The sequence below is a fragment of the Saccopteryx leptura genome, chromosome 1 (genome assembly GCF_036850995.1).
Source record: "Saccopteryx leptura isolate mSacLep1 chromosome 1, mSacLep1_pri_phased_curated, whole genome shotgun sequence".
In the NCBI taxonomy this organism is placed as follows: Eukaryota; Metazoa; Chordata; class Mammalia; order Chiroptera; family Emballonuridae; genus Saccopteryx; species Saccopteryx leptura.
Window position 1 is genome coordinate 213595915 of NC_089503.1, and position 20443 is coordinate 213616357.

A 20443-nucleotide genomic window follows, 5' to 3' on the forward strand; every position below is an offset into this window, starting at 1 on the left:
TTTAATACATTCATAAACATGAAAGACAGGAAAATGCTTACTGCAAACTATCCTTCAGTCCACTGTCTTTTTTTTTTTTTTTTTCTTAAGTGAGAAGTGGGGAGGCAGGGAGACAGGTTCCGCATGTACCCCGAATGGAACCCACCCAGCAGGCTCCGCTATGGGGCGATGCTCTGCCTATCTTGGGCCATTGCTCAGCAACCGAGCTATTTTAGTGTCTGAGGCAAGGCCATGGAGCTATCCTCAGCACTCAGGGACAGTTTACTCCAACTGAGCCATTGCTGCAGGAGGGGAAGAGAGAGGTAGAGAGGAGGAAGAGGGGGAGAGATGGAGAAGCTGATGGTTATTCCACCTGTGTGCCCTGACTGGGAATCGAACCTGCGACATCTACACACAGGGCCAATACTCTACCACTGATCCAGCAGGCCAGGGTTCACTTTCTTTATGTCAGAACTCTCCACCCCTTCCACTTTGCCTAAACCCATCTCCTTAGAATGTCAGGACCTAGTAGAATTAAAGGAAGAAAACATTTTAAGAATCTTAAATTTTCTGATTTTTTTCCTAAATGGCTTTTAACACTTACATGATTAATGACATTATCTTTAGTGATAAGAAAGCTTTTAGCGGTTCTCAACCTGTGGGTCGCGACCCACAGATTGAGAACCGCTGGCTAGATTCTTGCATAATACAGATCAGTGTTTTTCAATTACCAGTCTGCCAGAAATTTATTGTGGGTCCACGAGTTAACCACCCTGCAGACTTCAGGATCCATGGTTGAAAAACACTGATATAGATAACTCTAGCCCTTTTTATTATTCCCACTCCTCTTATACATTAGATTGCTTATTGTCAACACACTTAATGTATAGTTTTTATCTGTATGATGTTTTTTTTTTTTTTTGTCTTGCTACACAGGCTGCTTTTGTCAGAGATGTTTTATTACCAGGAGAATGGGATGTATGTGTAACATCTTATGAAATGCTTATTAAGGAGAAGTCTGTTTTCAAAAAATTTAATTGGAGATACTTAGTTATAGATGAAGCTCACAGGATCAAAAATGAAAAATCTAAGGTAATTTGATATTTAGACGTGAAAATTATTTGTGCTGTTTCCTGATCAATATACAGAATATACTAAGGATGAATTTGGTTCTTTCAGTTGTCAGAAATAGTGAGAGAATTCAAGACTACAAATCGACTACTACTGACTGGAACACCTCTTCAAAACAACTTGCATGAGCTCTGGTCACTTCTCAATTTTTTATTGCCAGATGTCTTTAATTCAGCTGATGTAAGTATTCCTGATTGTTCTCTGGCTGGACTAATGTTTTTGTTTAAATGTTAAACACTTCCTTATATAGAATTGGCCTGCTTTTCAGTACTGCTTGAGGTAGATAATCATTAATTTTTTTGTGCTTTTACATAGTTGGCCTGGTGTAACTTAGTAAATTTTCTGTGCATCTTGAGAATTTAATTTTGTGCCTTTTAACTTTAATCTCATTTTATAAATTATTGTTTTCTCTCTTTGCAATGTCATAGATTCGCATTCCTGTTTGGTAATCATGTTGGCCTGACTTTGTTTCAGTGGCTCTAGGTGGACTGCTTGTATTTTCACTGAAAATTGTTTTGATATTTTTTAGAAAAATGTTTGGAAGCAGTATTCTCAAACTAGGTATAAAGTTAATTGCGAACAACGGTGCACATGTGAAAAACGGGATTGAACTAAAATGACTTGTGATTCACATCTCTTAACAGTTCTAGAAGTCAGTTATACAGCTAGCATAGTAGAATTATATGTAGTTAACATTAACTCCAATCTTAGTATGTGTTTTGTTGGTTAATCTAGGACTTTGATTCCTGGTTTGATACAAACAATTGCCTTGGGGATCAAAAGCTAGTTGAGAGGCTTCACATGGTAAGTATTTACAGTGGGATTAAAGCACATTTCCAATGGGAATAATGATTGAGATTTAAACTAGTGGATGCAGAGGCTTTAGAATCAGGTCTGATTGAATCCTGCCATCTAACTGTTTGATCTTAAAATGGAGGGAAGAAGTGACACATGCCAGTTTTAGTGTTGTTAGAACCTGGGATGCAATCCTCGATTAATGACGGGAAAAGTAATCCCTTAGAGTTCAAAAAAAAGTACAGTGGGGGAAAGAAGAGTTGCATAAGGATTAACATAGACAAGTTTTCGAAGGTAGTTCCATTTACCTTCTGTAGAAGAATCAAACGGGTTCCATTCTGAAAGGCTAATGCTCCATCTCTTAGATCCTGTGACTGTGTATCAACAACTGCTAATAGTGCATTGTCAGCAGAGTCATTATGTTTTTGCCCTGTTCCTTCCTATGAAGATTCATGAGTGAAAGCTGGTAGACAGAACTTTTTCTAACAGAGCCCCGGATTAAGAAATTCTGGTCAGCAGGATAAAGCCAGGCCTTAAAGCAAGGCATATGAGGCCTTTCATGACCTAACTGGCTTTCTTAGCTTCTCTTGACATTTCAGTCTGGATAATTCTTTGTGGGAGGGGGAAGGTGGTTTCCTCTTAACAGCATCCTGACTGACACCGGAGATGCCAGTAAGCAAGCCCATTTGTGACAACCAAAAACATCTGTAGGCATTACAGATGTTCCCTGAGCGGGGCATTGTTTCTCCCCTTGCCTCCCCATTGCCTGATCTAACTATTCTACATCTCTCCAACTTCTCTTTCACTTCATTAAAAAAATTGTTTTTTTTTAATTACAGTTGACATTCAATATTATCTCAGTTTCAGGTATACAGCATAGTGGTTAGACATTGGTGTAACTTACGAAATGATCCCCCCCCCCCCCCCCCCCCCCCGTCCTCACCCCCGGTGAGGACAAAACAAGTGAAATAACTAGTTAAAGTCTAGTTATTTCACTTGTTTTGTCAAGCTTTAATGTACTAGAACTGCTGGATCCAGTTTTAGTTTTCTGTAAACGTTCTAAATTTATTGGAAGGATTGTAGAATATATATGTACACTCTGCTTTACTAGATAGCTGCTTTAGGTGAAGCAAACTAAAACACTCACTAATAAGTTATTACATATTTGGAAGGGAGAAGTCCTAAGACTCACTTGATAGCCAAGCAGATGAATTTTTCCATGTACTTTAATAGGCAATTTGAGATCCTGAAATTAAATACTTAGGTTACAGATGAGGTCTTCTCTCTTTTTCTTCACTAAGGTTTTGCGTCCATTCCTCCTTCGTCGAATTAAGGCTGATGTTGAAAAGAGTTTGCCTCCAAAAAAGGAAGTAAAAATTTATGTGGGTCTCAGCAAAATGCAAAGGGAATGGTATGTGATATCACTATTATTTCTTCACTAATTTTCATTTGTATTTTGATTCTGTAATGTGTGACTTCCAAGAATTTCTGTTTGCTGGATTGAACTCATCCTGAGTTTTCTGGGCATATAACATAGGGCTTACCAATCAAATTTATGATACAAAGTCTTGAAACTGTTAGGTGATAGAATTAGGATGGGAGGTTTATGAATCTGAAAATTAAATTTGTGGTTTGGTTTATTAAATAGGAATACAATATAAAGCTGTCTACTTGAGGTTTGTAAAAGGAAGCTTTGGTTTCATAGACGTGAAACGTAGAAGTGGTTAGCTTGGTAGGTCATAAATACTGTATCATAAATTGCTGCTAGTCTCTGATGAAGTTGTAGATTATTTGTACAAATGTGAGAAAATAATCAGTGATTTTACTTCATAAAGCTACATTGATTTAATCTAAAACAGTCTGTTCCTTGTTATGTGTGAAACTGGTGATGGTACATGCTAGCTGTTTTTAAATACCTGCATAGGACACAATTTCAAAAACTTGAAAACCTTGTAAGTTTCTTCTGTCTTTTCCCTTTTTTTCCTAAATTTTATGGGCATATGAAATTCAAAAGGCTAGAAATCTCTGATTTAATTTGGGTTTTTTGTTTTTTTTTTGGGGGGGGTGTTTGTTTTTGTGAGAAAGCTTAACATGAACCAACAATATGAAGTAGCTGCAGAGAAAAGATACTATAATGTAGCACATGTAAGTGTAGTGGTTAAAGGCAAGAAATAGCCACACTATTCTTTACTGGTTATACCACATCTCAGGCACATTCAGTTCTGTCCTTAGTATTGGTAAGTATTTACCCAAGGGGCCAGAGTTGTGGGAAAACATTCTGAAAGGCTGTAATTTAAAGAAATGGGTATGTTACCTGGGAAAGAACCATCACAGAAGGCAGACCATCATCGTAAATGTCCTCAAAACTTTTGAAAGTCTTGTATAGGGTAGCAGAAATGCTTGGCATATCTTGTATGGTTCTAACACACAAAAGGAAAACGTGAGTCAGTGCTAAGAGAAGACAAGTCTTTTTTAGTTAAACATACTGGTAAACTGTTTGAGTTGTGATGGAAAGTGTTGCCTTTAATAGTAAATTATTTGTGCCTCATAATTGGAATGGGTAAGCATAGATTGCAGAGGTTATTTTATTCAGAGATTTAAGGTTCTGAAACTTTGGTATTTGGATATATTGCTCTCTCCTGCAGAGTAATACCTAAATTCTTAGTGTGCATTCAAGGCTTTTTACAAGCTGGCCTGTGGCCATCTTCATTGCCCCTCCTGTGTACCTTTATTTAGATTTCATCTCATTGTATTCATCTGCTGGTTGTCCTGCCATACCTCGTGAATCTTCCTCCTTCCTCAGATTAATGTTCTTACACAAGTACTGTACTAGCTACAGTGCATGCAATTAGTGACGTTCTTTTGTTGGAAAAGACAAGTTAAAATTATGTTTAAAACTTATAAATTATACTTTTTATTTTAAACTGTGGTATCATACCATTTTGTTTTAATTTATCCCAAGGAGATGAATTTATTCTGTTTTGGGCCTCAAGTCCCAAAGCATAAAGGTAGCATTAGAACACTGAGGGCAATACAGAAAAACAAGCACTAAGAAGCAGGGAATGTGTGGTGAGTATCCTCACCCTAGAAGTTGATGGGTGGTTTTACAAAGGTAATTTTGGGTTGAGATGGAGAAGGGGATTGAATATGTAGAGTGGCAAGGACTTATCAGGGAACATTTGAACCCTCTTGCGATATTTTTCTTCTCAATAGGTATACCAGGATATTAATGAAGGACATAGACATACTAAACTCTGCAGGGAAGATGGACAAAATGAGGTTATTGAACATCCTGATGCAGTTGAGGAAATGCTGTAATCATCCATATCTCTTTGATGGAGCTGAACCTGGTCCACCTTATACGACAGATATGCATCTGGTTACCAACAGTGGCAAAATGGTAGTATTAGACAAGCTGCTTCCTAAATTAAAAGAACAAGGTATCTGTTTTACTGGTATAAAATTAAGAAGTAATGAAAACTTTCTTAAAATTCTGATGTTAAAATACCTTGAAAATACAACTCTGGCATTTCCTGAAGTTGAAGTGTAGAACATTTTAAAACTATCCATTATCTGAGCTCCCCCTAAATTATAGGCCTTAATCCTTTTTAGTAATTAGGGCAACCATACTCCCTGGATTTGGGGGGAATAGTTCTCATTTTATATGTGTTTTCTCAGAAATACCAACCTTTTTTGTTATAAAATACCAAGAATGCTCTTCTACCTGTATACTTAGTTTGCAGTTCTCCTATACACTGTCCTTTGGTAGACAGTGTTGTTGTGTTTGTGGTATTGTTTTTCAGTTATTAAATATTATATGCATGGGTCCAAAGCAGTTTTATTACAACATGCTGACTTTTATGTCAAAGTGAGTATGTAGTGTGTGTACAGGTGCATTTAATTACATAAATGTATAGCAAACTTAGTATGAAGCCAGCTTCGACAATTAGAAACTCATGGCAAAACTTGTTTTTATCTATATTGTACCTGCTTGTCTTAGATTTCAGATTTCTCCATTTGTGTTTCTCTGTATTTTGATAAGAATGACAGTTAAACTGGTAGATGACTCGAATAGGATATTGACTATCAAAAACATTGTAAAAGTTGTTAGTGAATTGTTTTTCTTTTTTCCTTTTTATGCCTTCTTGTAGAACTGTATTTCCTAAAAAGCTTTCTTTGAAAGCTAATTAGTTACAGGACTTGAATTGCTGGGGAGAAGTGGCAGTTGCCAGACATTAATGGAAGCTGTTAGAAACTGTGGGGAAATGGAGGCTATTGAACATCTTTATGTACACTCGGAGTTGTGGGAGGGCACCAGCAGGTTTTCATCCAGCCAGATCATCAGTTTTCAACATAATCCCTTTGCCGTCAGGCATTTTATTGAAGGCATCATGCAGCTGGCTGAAGAGATGGGAGGCAGGTGTATAATTTTCAATAGGGCAGATAAGTGAGGGACACAGTTACGGTCTTTTGGTTCAGATTGAGTCTTCAGAACTGGATTAAGACCTGGGTATTGGATGTGTGTGTATTCAGGCCATGCATGGGGAAGAGTTGTATAGTGCTGTAAGGTTATTTTTAAATGTATGCATAATGAAAAGATAATGATTCAGCCTTTGGGATGGCAAGGCCTCCTAGGCCAGACACAATTACCCCAAATTAGAGGATCAAGTCCCAAAGCATAAATGTGAACGTGCAGATGCTCCGGCACTTTCAGCCTTTTGTAGAGTGCATTTTCACCAATGAGGTAAAAGTTGGTTTTGCATCTCATTTGCATAATCTAACAACATTCTTTGACTTGTTTGCTTTTCTGGTGTTCTTGTTTAATAAAAAAAGTGCTTTTTTTTATCGCTTCATATTCATTTTGAAATATCCCTAATTTTTGTAAGCAGTATATTATTACCCTTTTCTGTTTGTATCATAATGGGAAAAATGGGAGGAGTGACTGATTGGTGTGCTAAATAATGTATAGTTTTCCTTGTAACCAAGTAGGTAACTTAGAATTAAGGGGTAATTGGCTAGTGTTAGTTTTGGTTAGCTTTAAATTTTTTTTTTTAAATATTTTTACTTTTAACGCTTCCGATAATGTACTATTATATTCACCAATAGGTTCACGAGTACTAATCTTTAGTCAGATGACGAGGGTATTGGACATTTTGGAAGATTATTGCATGTGGAGGAATTACGAGTATTGCAGATTGGATGGACAGACACCCCATGATGAGAGACAAGTGAGTAAAATTCAAGAAGGGGAAATTATAAAGAAAGATAAGGCCCTGGCCGGTTGGCTCAGTGGTAGAGCGTCAGCCTGGCGTGCTGGGGACCCGGGTTCGATTCCCGGCCAGGGCACACAGGAGAAGCGCCCATTTGCTTCTCCACCCCCCCCCCCTCCTCTCTGTCTGTCTCTTCCCCTCCTGCAGCCAAGGCTCCATTGGAGCAAAGATGGCCCGGGTGCTGGGGATGGCTCCTTGGCCTCTGCCCCAGGCGCTAGAGTGGCTCTCATCACGGCAGAGCATCACCCCCTGGTGGGCAGAGCCTCGCCCCTGGTGGGCATGCCGGGGTGGATCCCGGTCGGGCGCATGCGGGAGTCTGTCTGACTGTCTCTCCCCATTTCCAGCTTCAGAAAAATACACACACACACAAAAAAAAGAAAGATAAAACAATTGTCTGACATTTGTTGTGCTTTATGTCTACAGGACTCCATCAATGCATATAATGAACCAAACAGCACAAAGTTTGTTTTCATGTTGAGCACACGTGCTGGTGGTCTTGGCATCAATCTTGCTACTGCTGATGTAGTAATTTTGTACGATTCAGATTGGAATCCCCAAGTAGATCTCCAGGCTATGGTAAGAGATCAGAGATAAATTGATTTCCTGCTAGATTTTTTTTTTTTTTAGTTGGAACAAGCTAATAAACAATCTTCTATGCCAGTGACATAACCCAGTAGAATGTTATTTTGTACTTACCTGATAGTTTAGTGACTATCTTCTGCAGGTGATCTTCCATCTAAATCAGGATACAGATGCTCTTCAACTTAACAATGGGTTATGTTCTTGGGACATAATCCCATAACGACTTTAAAATATTAGAAGTCCAAAGTGCATTTAACCTACTGAAAATTATAGTTTGCCTAGCCAGTTTCTGTGGAATGAATATTGCTTTCACACCATCAAAAAAGTCAAAAAATCCTAAGTCTGGGACCATTCTATTTCTATCTCATAGTTCTGCCTACCTTAGGACCGTGGAGCCCTGCTCTACCGTCTGCATTCTGGTGGCAGAAAGGGGAGGAGAGAGAGCTGAGGAATTTTTTATACATTAGACCTAAAAGTGCCCTCACATTCATTTGCCAGAGCTAATCACATAGCGTATCTTCCTGCAAGGGAATTGCTAAATTACGGTACGGTTGTGCCCTTGGAGGAGAGGGAAATGGGTATGGTGAGCTATGAACCCACTCATCAATTAGATGCTTAAAATTTAGGCCCATGTGCAGAAACACCTTGACCAGATCAGGAAGAGCATTCTTTTTTGAGAAAATTTATGATCTATAGATTAAATAGAAAACTTACAAATTCTTAAGACTGATACTGTTAAGGACTTGACCTTATTGGTGACCATAAACCCAACTATTAAATAGCTGGTGTTGGTCACTTTCATCTTGTACTCTAAAGATAGCTGGGGAAATTGATCATTTTGACAGGGATATTTAGTAGGAATATGGTTTGTGAACTTACCAGAAGTTAAAAAGAAAATGGAATTATCATTAATTTGACTACTTGTCTGTAGTTAACTTGGTAATACTGAAAAACTGGAATTTTTATATTGTTTTTAGAGTTCATAGCAGTGAAAATAAGACATATCAAACTTAAAAACTATAATTACCTCTTCTTGCTAGAGACATGTATATTTTATCTTGGTACAGTTCAGTAAAATTAATCTGATAGTGTCTCAACAGACTCACCAGCTATGATGCGTTCCATGCCTCCTAAAAGTTTTCTTTGTGAGATAACCAGTTAATTTGATTAAAGCAAAACAATTTAATAAATAGTAACATACTGTGACTTTTCAGCATAGTTTTTTGTTACATAATTTTGTAAAGTTTTGTACTTGAGAGTATAATTTGTTTCTTAGTATACACACTCAAATGTTAAGTGAATTTTTAATTTGACTCAAACGATGTGATACTTTTCCTAGGACCGAGCACATAGAATTGGACAAACCAAGACTGTCCGAGTGTTTCGCTTTATAACGGATAACACTGTAGAAGAAAGAATAGTGGAACGTGCTGAGATGAAACTCAGACTGGATTCAATAGTCATTCAACAAGGTTAGCCTTATTATATTAGAACCTTAAAAAATTTCCCGAGTTGGGTTGATGCACATCTTTTTCTTGGATTTTTAAGGAGGTTCTTATTATCAAGCATCTGTTGAATCAGGCTATTTGTATTCCAGAGATGATAAGCTTTGGTTTGTTAAGAGGGTGGGTTTGGGCTCAGGAAGGTTTACTTTTGAATATTGACTCTGCCAGTTAGCAGTTCTTTTATACGATCTGAGCCTGCTTTTCATCTGTTAGATGAGAATAAAGATAACTACTATTTAGGTTTCTTAAGGATCAGAGAGGACAGTGCACAAAATACCTAGCATTCAGAATGGGACATATTTCATAGAACTGTGGTGATTGTGATCTACGCGTACTGACACTCTATTGATTATCCAAGGGATCCCAAAGAAATCAAAATGAAACTCAAAGAATGATTCTTCTTTTTCTAGGCTGCAGGTATTTATTGAGCTCCCAGCAGATGCTAGGCATAGGTCCCAATGCAGACAATACAGTGCTGAATGAAACTGATATGTTCTTATTTTTAAGGCCTTTAATTTAGTGAGAGGGAGACATGAAATAAACATTTATGTAAATAGGGCTAGAGGAAAGGGATTTTATTTTAAATTAATTGAAGGGGATTTCTAGTTCTCAGTGCAGATCTGCTTTTAAGGAAAGCATTTATGTTTTTGTGAAGCTTACAGTAAAGGTGGTGTCGGGGGGGATATGTAAAATACCACAATGGAAAAAAATTTCTCCATAACTTCTTCCTCATATTACTTTTATCTTTCTATATACAACTGAGGAATACAGGTAACATGTTTACTGATTACTTTATGTATGTCTTGATTTTACCAACCATTCTCTAATTTCTGTGTAAATGTTACATTTCTTTAGTATCCCATAATGCCAACCATAGTGTAAGCCATGTGTCTGAATGCCTGAAGACAATGAATGATTGCTTACTAGTTGGTTTTGTTAATACTAGCTTACCAGGGAGTGCTTGCTTTCTGCCAGGCAGTGTGCTAAATGTCTCACTTCCATTATCTCCTGTAGTCTTCATGCCAGCTTGAGGTTGACATCAGCTAGAAGCAAGTCACTTGTCCACTGTTTATACAGCTAGGAAGTGACTCAGACAAGGAGTCAAGAGAACTGTATTAACTATTAGGGTGAAGTGTTTAATTGGAAAAGTCTCTGGGAACTTCTGGGGCTTGCCAAAGAATGAAGTTTCTATGGATGATGTAATGACTAGTTTTTCTCACATTTATTCATGTGTTGAGAAAACACTTGCCGTGTGGTTCTTGTTCAGTTATTCTTGTGCATGAAACATTTTTTAATTAATATTTCTTTATAGTCAGCTTAGAAAATCTGTTTGAGTTTCTCAATTTAGTTATTTTTTACTGGTCATATTTTGTGCTAGTAGCTTTGTTAATCCTATTTGTAGATACAGCAGTCTAACAGCAAGCTATTGTATATTCTAACTTTAAAAGTCACAGATGTGCCTGACCAGGCAGAGGCTCAGTGGATAGTGCATCGGACTGGGATGCGGAGGACCCAGGTTCGAGACCCCAACATTGCCAGCTTCAGGGCGGGCTCATCTGGTTTGAGCAAAAGCTCACCAGCTTGGACTCAAGCTCGCTGGCTCAAGCAAGGGGTTACTTGGTCTGCTGAAGGCCCGTGGTCAAAGCACATATGAAAAAGCAATCAATGAACAACTAAGGTCTCGCAACGAAAAACTGATGATTGATGCTTCTCATCTCTTTCCGTTCCTGTCTGTCTGTCCCTGTCTATCCCTCTCTCTGACTCTCTCTGTCCCTGAAAACAATAAACAAAAACAAAAAAATAAATAAATAAAAGTCACAGATGTTTGGTTGTGCAGTCTATTAGGGATTGTTCTAATACCAAGTACTGAACCTTTAAAAAATATGTGTGAATGGCCCCAAGGGTGAAGACAGTTCTATGTGGTGTTTCGTTTTGTTTTGTTTGATGCTTATATTTTTGAAAACACAAATTGTAGAGTTGGTGAAATTCTTGCCAATTGAAGATCTTAATTACATTTCTCTGGTGTTTTTTCCTATGTTCAGAATAAGCGTTCAACAGTTTCAGTTCTTAAAGATTGGAATGTTTTCAGAAATTGATGCTGTATATTTTGGTCCCTACATAAAATTTAGCAGTATAAAGGGTTTTTGTTTTTGTTTTTACTTCATCATTCTAAATAGAAAAGGCTGATTTGGGAGTTTTAGCATTAATATCTTTCTACTTTCAGAAACTTCTTTTGTTTATAATACTGTCTTCTATTGGTAATTAAAATCTTGCAAATTTTTAGATTTTTCACATATCCCAAATTACTGTTATTCATCCCACTCAAGTATATATTTTATTTATTGACAGTATAAAACAGGTTTCATTACATAATACGTAAATAGGTTTAGAAACATTTCAAAGCTTACCAACTGAAAATGTGATTTTAAATTTCATGTAAAAATGAAAATGATCATTTGTGAAGAAACGAAACTGATTGATGTTTGAGGCAAAATGACACGGTATTATATCTGACATTTAAAATTCCAGGTTTCCAGTAAATAAAGTTTGTTCAGTTAACAATATCCAGCCTAATCTTTTTTCAGGAAGACTTGTGGATCAGAATCTGAACAAAATTGGGAAAGATGAAATGCTTCAAATGATTAGACATGGGGCAACACATGTATTTGCTTCAAAGGAGAGTGAGATCACTGATGAGGATATTGATGGTATTTTGGAAAGAGGTGCAAAGAAGGTGAGATACAGATTAAATAATGTTTTTAATATATAACATTTTAAACCAAAACTAAGGAAATACGTGAATTATAGATAATGTTATCTCCATAAAAAGTAGCGTTTGTGTGCTGTAAAGCCTCCTCCACGTGGACTATAATTCTCAGGCTTTGTAACTCCTAGTTTACCCATGTGTGTCTCTGCTCCCTAGACCGCCGAGATGAATGAGAAGCTCTCGAAGATGGGGGAAAGCTCACTGAGAAACTTTACCATGGACACAGAGTCCAGTGTTTATAACTTCGAAGGGGAAGATTATAGAGAAAAACAAAAGGTAATTTAGAGATTTTTGACTACTTGAAGGATTTATTTTACTTGAAACTTAGAATTTTAAATGTTAGTTGTAAATTTGTCTTAGCAGCATCACTTTTTTTTAAATTAATTTTAATGGGGTGACATTGATAAATCAGGGTACATATGTTCAGAGAAAACATATCTAGGTTATTTTGATATTTGATTATGCTGCAGTCCCATCACGCAAAGTCCAATTGTCTTCTGTCACCTTCTAACTGGTTTTCTTTGTGCCCCTCCCCTCTCCCAACCTCCTCCCTCTCCTCCCCACCCCATAACCCCCACACTCTTGTCATGTCTCTGAGTCTCATTTTTATGTCCCACCTATATATGGAATCATATAGTTCTTAGTTTTTTCTGATTTACTTATTTCACTCAGTATAATGTTATCAAGGTCCATCCATGTTGTTGTAAATGATCCGATGTCATCATTTCTTATGGCTGAGTAGTATTCCATAGTATATATGTGCCAAAGCTTTTTAATCTACTCGTCCACTGATGGACACTTGGGCTGTTTCCAGATCTTCACTATTGTGAACAATGCTGACATAAACATGGGGGTGCATATCTTCTTTTGAAACAGTGCTATGGTGTTCTTGGGATATATTCCTAAAAGTGGGATAGCTGGGTCAAAAAGCATTTCGATTTTTAGTTTTTGGAGGAATCTCCATACTGTTTTCCACAGTGGCTGCACCAGTCTGCATTCCCACCAGCAGTGCAGGAGGGTTCCCTTTTCTCCACATCCTCGCCAGCACTTATTCTGTGTTGTTTTGTTGATGAGCGCCATTCTGACTGGTGTGAGATGATATCTCATTGTGGTTTTAATTTGCATTTCTCTAATGATTAGTGATGTTGAGCATTTTTTCATATGCCTATTGGCCATCTGTATGTCCTCTTTGGAGAAGTGTCTATTCATTTCTTTAGCCCTTTTTTTTTTTTTTTTTTTGTATTTTTCTGAAGTTGGAAACGGGGAGTCAGACAGACACCTGCATGCCATGACCGGATCCACCCAGCACGCCCACCAGGGCGCGATGCTCTGTTGCAACCAGAGCCATTCTAGCTCCTGAGGCAGAGGCCACAGAGCCATCTTCAGCGCCCGGGCCAACTTTGCTCCAATGGAGCCTTGGCTGCAGGAGGGGAAGATAGAGACAGAGAGGAAGGAGAGGGGGAGGGTGGAGAAGCAGATGGGCACTTCTCCTGTGTGCCCTGGCCAGGAATCGAACCCGGGACTCCTGCACGCCGGGCTAACGCTATACCACTGAGCCAACCAGCCAGGGCCCTTGCTCATTTTTGGATTGAATTGTTTGTCTTCCTGGTATTGAGTTTTACAGTTCTTTATAAATTTTGGTTATTAACCCCTTATCAGATGTAGTGTCAAATATATTCTCCCATTGTGTAGTTTGTCTTTTTATTCTGTTCTTTTTGTCTTTAGCTGTGCAAAAGCTTTTTAGTTTGATATAGCCCCATTTGTTTATCCTGTCTTTTATTTCACCTGCCCGTGGAGATAAATCAGCAAATATATTGCTGCGAGAGATGTCCGAGAGCTTACAGCCTATGTTTTCTTCTAAGATGCTTATGGTTTTACGGCTTACATTTAAGTCTTTTATCCATTTTGAGTTTATTTTTGTGAATGGTGTAAGTTGGTGGTCAGCAGCATCACTTCTGATTATTCTTGTCTAAATTATTTTTATTCTGTTAAATTTATTGCCAGATTTCCAGTTCATAAGCTCCGAAGTGGTTTAGAGGCTTATGTAATGAAGAATATGGTATATTATGTAGTATAACATTGTGAAATATATAGTAGTGAAATACTGTGTGGGGGGCAAATGCAGTAATTTGAGATATTTGAAATAAAATAAATGGCAAAAATTGTCACCACCTTATTAGAAGTTTTTTAATAGCATAATTGGCTGGTAATGAAAAATTTTATAAGCAATACTTGAAATTATAGGAAAGTTATAAATAACTCCAGAGTACATAAAAAAATAAATAAATCTGCTTAGTGTTTTCCTAACATTTAGACATGTATATTCTCTGAATATTTTCTAGCCTAAATATGTATCTACATCAGGGGTCCCCAAACTTTTTACACAGGGGCCAGTTCACTGTCCTTCAGACCGTTGGAGGGCCGCCACAGACAGTGCTCTTCTCACTGACCACCAGTGAAAGAGGTGCCCCTTCCTGAAGTGCGGCGGGGGCAGGATAAATGGCCTCAGGGGGCCGCATGCAGCCCGCGGGCCGTAGTTTGGGGATGCCTGATCTACATTATTCTCCTAATTTGGATTGTAACATAAATTTTGTAGCTTTTATTTTCCCAACAGAATTATTAACTTGGTCAAAAATTACTTATTGAATAGCCTATGCTGTTCACTAGACACTGTCCTATGTGTTAATTACACTTTAAAAAAAGTAGGATCCCTATTCTTACAGAATTTATAGTCCAGAATTTTATAAACAGTCTTAACGATGTACACCACCTGAGTCGCATTCTTGTAAGATACACAACTGCATGTAATGAAAATTGGTGATTTCAATTGTTTCCTGTGTGCTAGATTGCATTCACTGAGTGGATTGAACCCCCTAAGCGAGAAAGAAAAGCCAACTACGCTGTGGATGCCTATTTCAGGGAAGCTCTTCGTGTCAGTGAGCCTAAGGCACCCAAGGTGAGTTGACTGCACAAAAATGTCAACTGATATGGGAAAGGTAAATTATTTTTCTTATATTCTTACAATAAAAACAGATCGAGAATCAATATTTTGTGTGACTTCAGTTTTTAATTGTTAAAAGTTTTCTAAAAATTATGTTGAATCTCCATTTAAAATTTGTTACTTCATTTTTGTTTAAATATGCATTCATCCACTTGCTTTGAAAATTGATTCGCTGTCATGGTTTATGGAATAAAGACGATTAGAGATAGGTTTGAGCGAAGTGGTTCCTTTACTAGTGCTTTTTGTTTGTTTAGGCTCCTCGACCTCCCAAACAACCCAATGTTCAGGATTTCCAGTTCTTTCCTCCACGTTTATTTGAATTATTGGAAAAAGAAATTCTATATTACAGAAAAACTATTGGGTACAAGGTAATACAAATAACACTTTGTTCATAACTAATCTGTTTTGTTTTTAATTTAATAAATGTAAGATGTTGGTATATTTTCCTTCGGGGTTGGATTAAAATTTGTGAAATGTCATTTAGTTGGTTAAGAGTTGAGTCCATGTTGTTTTTCCTAAAGTTTACTGACTGCTGACATTGAAAAATATATTTTTTAGGTACCTCGAAATCCCGACCTACCAAATGCAGCACAAGCACAGAAAGAAGAACAGCTTAAAATCGATGAAGCTGAGCCCCTTAATGATGAGGAGTTAGAAGAAAAAGAGAAGCTTCTAACACAGGTGTAGCCTTCAGTCAACACAACATTTCATAGCATACTTTCTAAGGCACTCGGTTAGGTTGTGTTGACATATGCAAAAAAAAGAAGGGTTTTTTTTCTTTCAAAGTGCAGTCATTGGAGATGACAGCATGGGCACATGGGTAAAGGCTCGTTCTGGTTATCTTTAGTTAAGATAGTTGAGAAGGGCCTGACCAGGCAGTGGCACAGTGGATAAGAGTGTTGGACTGGGATGCGGAGGACTCAGGTTCAAGACCCTGAGGTCGCCAGCTTGAGCGCGGGCTCATCTGGTTTGAGCAAAAGCTCACCAGCTTGTACCCAAGGTTGCTGGCTCGAGCAAGGAGTTACTCGGTCTGCTGAAGGCCCACCTGCGGTCAAGGCACATATGAGAAAGCAATCAATGAGCAACTAAGGTGTCACAACGAAAAACTGATGATTGATGCTTCTCATCTCTCTCCGTTCCTGACTGTCCCTATCTATCCCTCTCTCTGACTCTCTGTCTCTGTAAAAAATAAAAGATAGTTGAGAGATTAGAGGTTTGCACTGGCCTTGGTAAAGCGGGCGTCCCTTTAATTACCTTTCTTCTGGTGTGATAATCTTAATTTTCCTGCGAATCTCCCCCATTGCTACTAAGTCAAAATTCTCAGTTATATATCTCTTCTTGGTACTTTTTTACTCAACATCCTTTTTAGGGTTCAATAAAGGCCTTTCAGAATCTGGCCTTCATTTATCATTAAAACTTTGCTTTCCCACCTCTTGTATATCTGCTCTTTAACTCATATTTATTATTCCTGGCTGATTGCTAATCCTTCAGAGTTCAGTGAAAATGTCACCTTTTCATGCATCATTTCTTTTTTCTTATTTTTTTTTTAAGAAAGAGGGACAAATGGGGATAGCTGGCCAGTGACCCCTTGCTCAAGACTGCAAGTGACCTTGGGCTTCAAGCCAGTCGCCTTTGGGTTCAAGCCAAGGACCATGTGGTCATGTCTATGATCCCACACTCAAGCTGGTGTCCTTGGGTTTCGAACCTGGGTCCTCTGCGTCCCAGTCCGATGCTCTATCTACTGTGCCACCACCTGCTCAGGCTTCATGCATCTCTTTTTACTCTCTTCCACTCACATTTAATTGGTTTATCTAAGCTGTGGATGATGTAATGCTAAATATGTACATTTATGTACTTGAAAAGTTACCACTTAAAAAGAATTGAATTATAAAAGATAAACTGGGAGCAACCGAAAATTATTTTCTGTAATACTTAAAAGCATTGATGAAGTATAATAGCACCATTTCCAAGTTCATTGTGCTGTGATTAAATATTGTTTCTGTTGCTTTGAAGGGATTTACCAACTGGAATAAAAGGGATTTTAACCAGTTCATCAAAGCTAATGAGAAATGGGGTCGTGATGATATAGAAAATATAGCAAGAGAAGTAGAAGGAAAAACTCCAGAAGAAGTTATTGAATACTCAGGTACTCATTAATTTTAACAGAGATAGAACGTTCTCAGGCTCTTGGCGAGCGGCTGGGAAGCTCACATTTTCTTCGAATTACTGTTTTGATAAGCAAAACTTTGCTTCAGCTTGGTGCTTTGTTTTGTTGTTCTGTTTCTTAAAATCTGAGTTAGAAAATGTTTCTTTCTTCAAAATGGCATAATTGTTTAATTATTTACCCTGGCTACCTAAGTAGTTAGAGGAGGAAAATAAGTTACTCTGCACAGCTTCTCGAACTTTGCCTGTTTTGTGAACTCAGCCGGATTGTCCGGTGAATATGGGTCCACTCAGAATTTCAGAATAGCAGAAATGAAAGAGTTGGAAGATGTTTAATAAAGGCATCCAGTTTGTCACATTTTTTTACAGTTAAGGAAACTGAGAAACTGTAAGGACCTATTTACTTTCTAGTATTAATGTGTAGGAGGACAGGAACATTTCTTAGCAAATAAAATTAAGAGCATTAATACTTCTCCTAACTTCCTTCACCCATTTCATCTCTCCAACTTTTGTTCTTTTACAGCTGTGTTCTGGGAAAGATGCAATGAGCTCCAGGACATAGAAAAGATTATGGCTCAGATTGAAAGGGGAGAGGCAAGAATTCAAAGAAGAATTAGTATCAAAAAAGCACTTGATACAAAGGTATTTTGCATATTAATAAATTTGCTAGTTACCAAAATAACGCCTATTTTTTAGTATGAGAGTGAAAGTAACTTTAAGAAAGGAAAGGAATGATGATATAAAATTTAAATTTTTCTTTAAAGAAAAACATTTAAGTGTTACAGGTATTCTCTCAGCAGAACTCACCTCAGTATTTCAGTTGATATATCTGGGTCAGAGGCATTTAAATTAGCTCTTTCCTACAGATTATCAGAAAGTCTGTGTTTTTCTTTAGAACAATAAAGACAGAATGTTTCAAGACAGGTGATATGATGTACTTTAGAGGTGTTAGAGATAGAAAATTTCAATTTGAAATAATATAGCTAATTTTACTAACGCTGGTGCTGAAATACAGATTATATAGGATTTATATTTTATAAAATCTGACTTTGATAGATTGGACGGTACAAAGCTCCTTTTCATCAGCTGAGAATATCATACGGAACTAACAAAGGGAAAAACTATACCGAAGAGGAGGATCGTTTTCTAATCTGTATGCTACATAAACTTGGGTTCGACAAAGAAAATGTTTACGATGAATTGCGACAGTGTATTCGCAACTCGCCTCAGTTCAGATTTGACTGGTTTCTTAAGTCCAGAACTGCAATGGTGAGTGCTTGGGTCCTTCTGTGTAATGTAGCAAACAGTTCAGAGTAAGTATATTCTTTAATATTACCTAACTTCTTTTCTTAGAGAAAATTGTGGCTCCATCTTACCTTTGAGGGAAATTTTTACTACAGTATTGCTAGTATCATAGGTTAAATCAGTTTCTTAGAAAACAGTTGATATTCATAGTTAAAAACTCCATACCATAAGTAACTTATATTGGTCCTGTCCTTTAATGTTATAGATTTTCTAACATCATTATAGATCAGTGGTTCTCAAAGTGTGCGCCCTAGAAGATTTCCAGGTGTGCCTTATGGTATTCCAGAGAAATATGTGCCTGTTGGGGACCAAAAAACCAACAGGGTTTTTGGAGTTGAGATATTTGGGGGACAGAGGTGTGGGGAATTGGCTGTAAGCTGACAGTCTGCCCAACTCCCAACCTCATTTGTCTGATTAAAAAAGCTATTAAGCTTTGGTACTGGATTGTTTACACTACCCCCCATGTTCCCCAGAAAGACTGGAGGCAAGTTTCTTCTATCCTTTGTTTGGTGTAAAGTTAAGGTGATTTGTATGGTGGGGGTTTTGAATTGATGATTAAACAGAAGGAATTGTCTCTTGAAGCCTTTTGGATTTCTATAAAAGAAGAATATGTAGCAATATCTTAAAAAGCTTTGAACATTTTACTACAATTTTCAACACCCTACTTATGTGAATTAGGATTTTCTACCCTCAACACAATTAAGAGTAAAAAGAGAGGGATTCTTCAATGTATTGATGAGAAAATGAGAGTTAGCCTTTCAAATATATGCCCAAATATTGAAGAAATCACGAGGACACATCAGGCTCGTGTTTCTCATAAACACAAGAATGAAAAAACTTAATACATTCGTGCCGGGACCTGCCGAATTTACTAAATCTTACTAAGAATGTATCTATATATATAAAAAGATAACTTTTTGTCATTTTTATGTTTTCTAACCCCTTTTTTACAAATTCTAAAAAGCATAACTCAGAAATGTAACATAAAAATATTTTTTAATGTCAAAATAAATTTAATTTTGTCATATTTATTTTGTTTAATTACCATAAAAGCACGCTTGGACTTTGTTTTTTTCTTTAATATTTGACTTAATTATTATAACATTTCTCAGAAATTTGTGTATAGTGCGCCTACAATTATTTGTAGGATTTTAAATGCACCCCGACTTCAAAAAGTTTGAGAACCACTGCTATAGATAATAGGACTAGCCTTCCACATTTAATTTAATCATGTTCTAAGTAGCAGGAGATGTCACTATCAGTTTCAACTTGAATGTGATGATTAGCATTTAAAATTTGCAGTGGTCTTGTAAATAACGTCTGGCCATTTCAATGCCGAGTCTGGGTTATTTTTAAATAGCTTAATGTAGTAGTGAAACACTCGTTTTGTACTGATTTAACGCTAGGTTTTTATTTATTCCCAGTATCTCGCTATTTCTGTTGGAAGTTCTGTTTCTAATGATGTGAAATTAGAACTCAGAAAAGTTTAGCTTTAATAGATTGATCTTTTTCTTCATACCTTACCACCTTTGACTTTTAACTTCATTATGCTCTGCAGGATTATGCTAGTGCCCAAAAGTTCTGCAGTCTTACGTTTGGGAAATGCTGGGATAAACAAAGTGAGAGTATCTTTATATTTATAATACGGTTTCCTTCAGTGTATTTAAAATGTACTGTCACTTTTCAAGATGGGGGACAGTGTGCAGTCTTTTCATGTGTGACCACTGGAGGATTTTTGTTTGTTTTTTCGGAAACAACCAGAAGAGCTACTGTTTTCTCAAGCCCTAGTTTGGGAAGTGTTGCAGTACAAAAAAAGCATTGTAAATAGGCAGTTCGTAGAAAGACAGGTTCCGTTGCTAAAGGCTGTCTACCTGATGGGTTTTTAAGTATGAATGATGTATGTAGTGAGTGAGGAAACATGCTTTTGTCCTGGATGAAATGGGTG

At 37.3% G+C, this 20443-nt stretch overlaps 1 protein-coding gene and 1 non-coding gene across 2 annotated transcripts in view; both read left to right on the forward strand.

The window, feature by feature from the left end:
* The window catches only part of SMARCA5 (SWI/SNF related, matrix associated, actin dependent regulator of chromatin, subfamily a, member 5), a 38432-nt gene that overhangs the window by 14576 nt on the left and 3413 nt on the right, over positions 1–20443 (forward strand). Inside the window, exons 7-22 of the mRNA XM_066385857.1 lie at positions 916–1071; positions 1159–1290; positions 1846–1914; positions 3207–3316; positions 5119–5345; positions 7012–7133; positions 7599–7751; positions 9097–9229; positions 11848–11996; positions 12186–12305; positions 14875–14985; positions 15285–15398; positions 15589–15711; positions 17044–17176; positions 17717–17835; positions 18250–18462. Of these exons, the coding sequence (XP_066241954.1) occupies positions 916–1071; positions 1159–1290; positions 1846–1914; positions 3207–3316; positions 5119–5345; positions 7012–7133; positions 7599–7751; positions 9097–9229; positions 11848–11996; positions 12186–12305; positions 14875–14985; positions 15285–15398; positions 15589–15711; positions 17044–17176; positions 17717–17835; positions 18250–18462 (2184 nt within the window). The remainder of the gene's footprint in view (positions 1–915; positions 1072–1158; positions 1291–1845; positions 1915–3206; positions 3317–5118; positions 5346–7011; positions 7134–7598; positions 7752–9096; positions 9230–11847; positions 11997–12185; positions 12306–14874; positions 14986–15284; positions 15399–15588; positions 15712–17043; positions 17177–17716; positions 17836–18249; positions 18463–20443) is intronic.
* Positions 7176–7251, forward strand: TRNAA-GGC (transfer RNA alanine (anticodon GGC)). The gene has a single exon. It is a non-coding gene; the product is annotated as a tRNA-Ala (tRNA).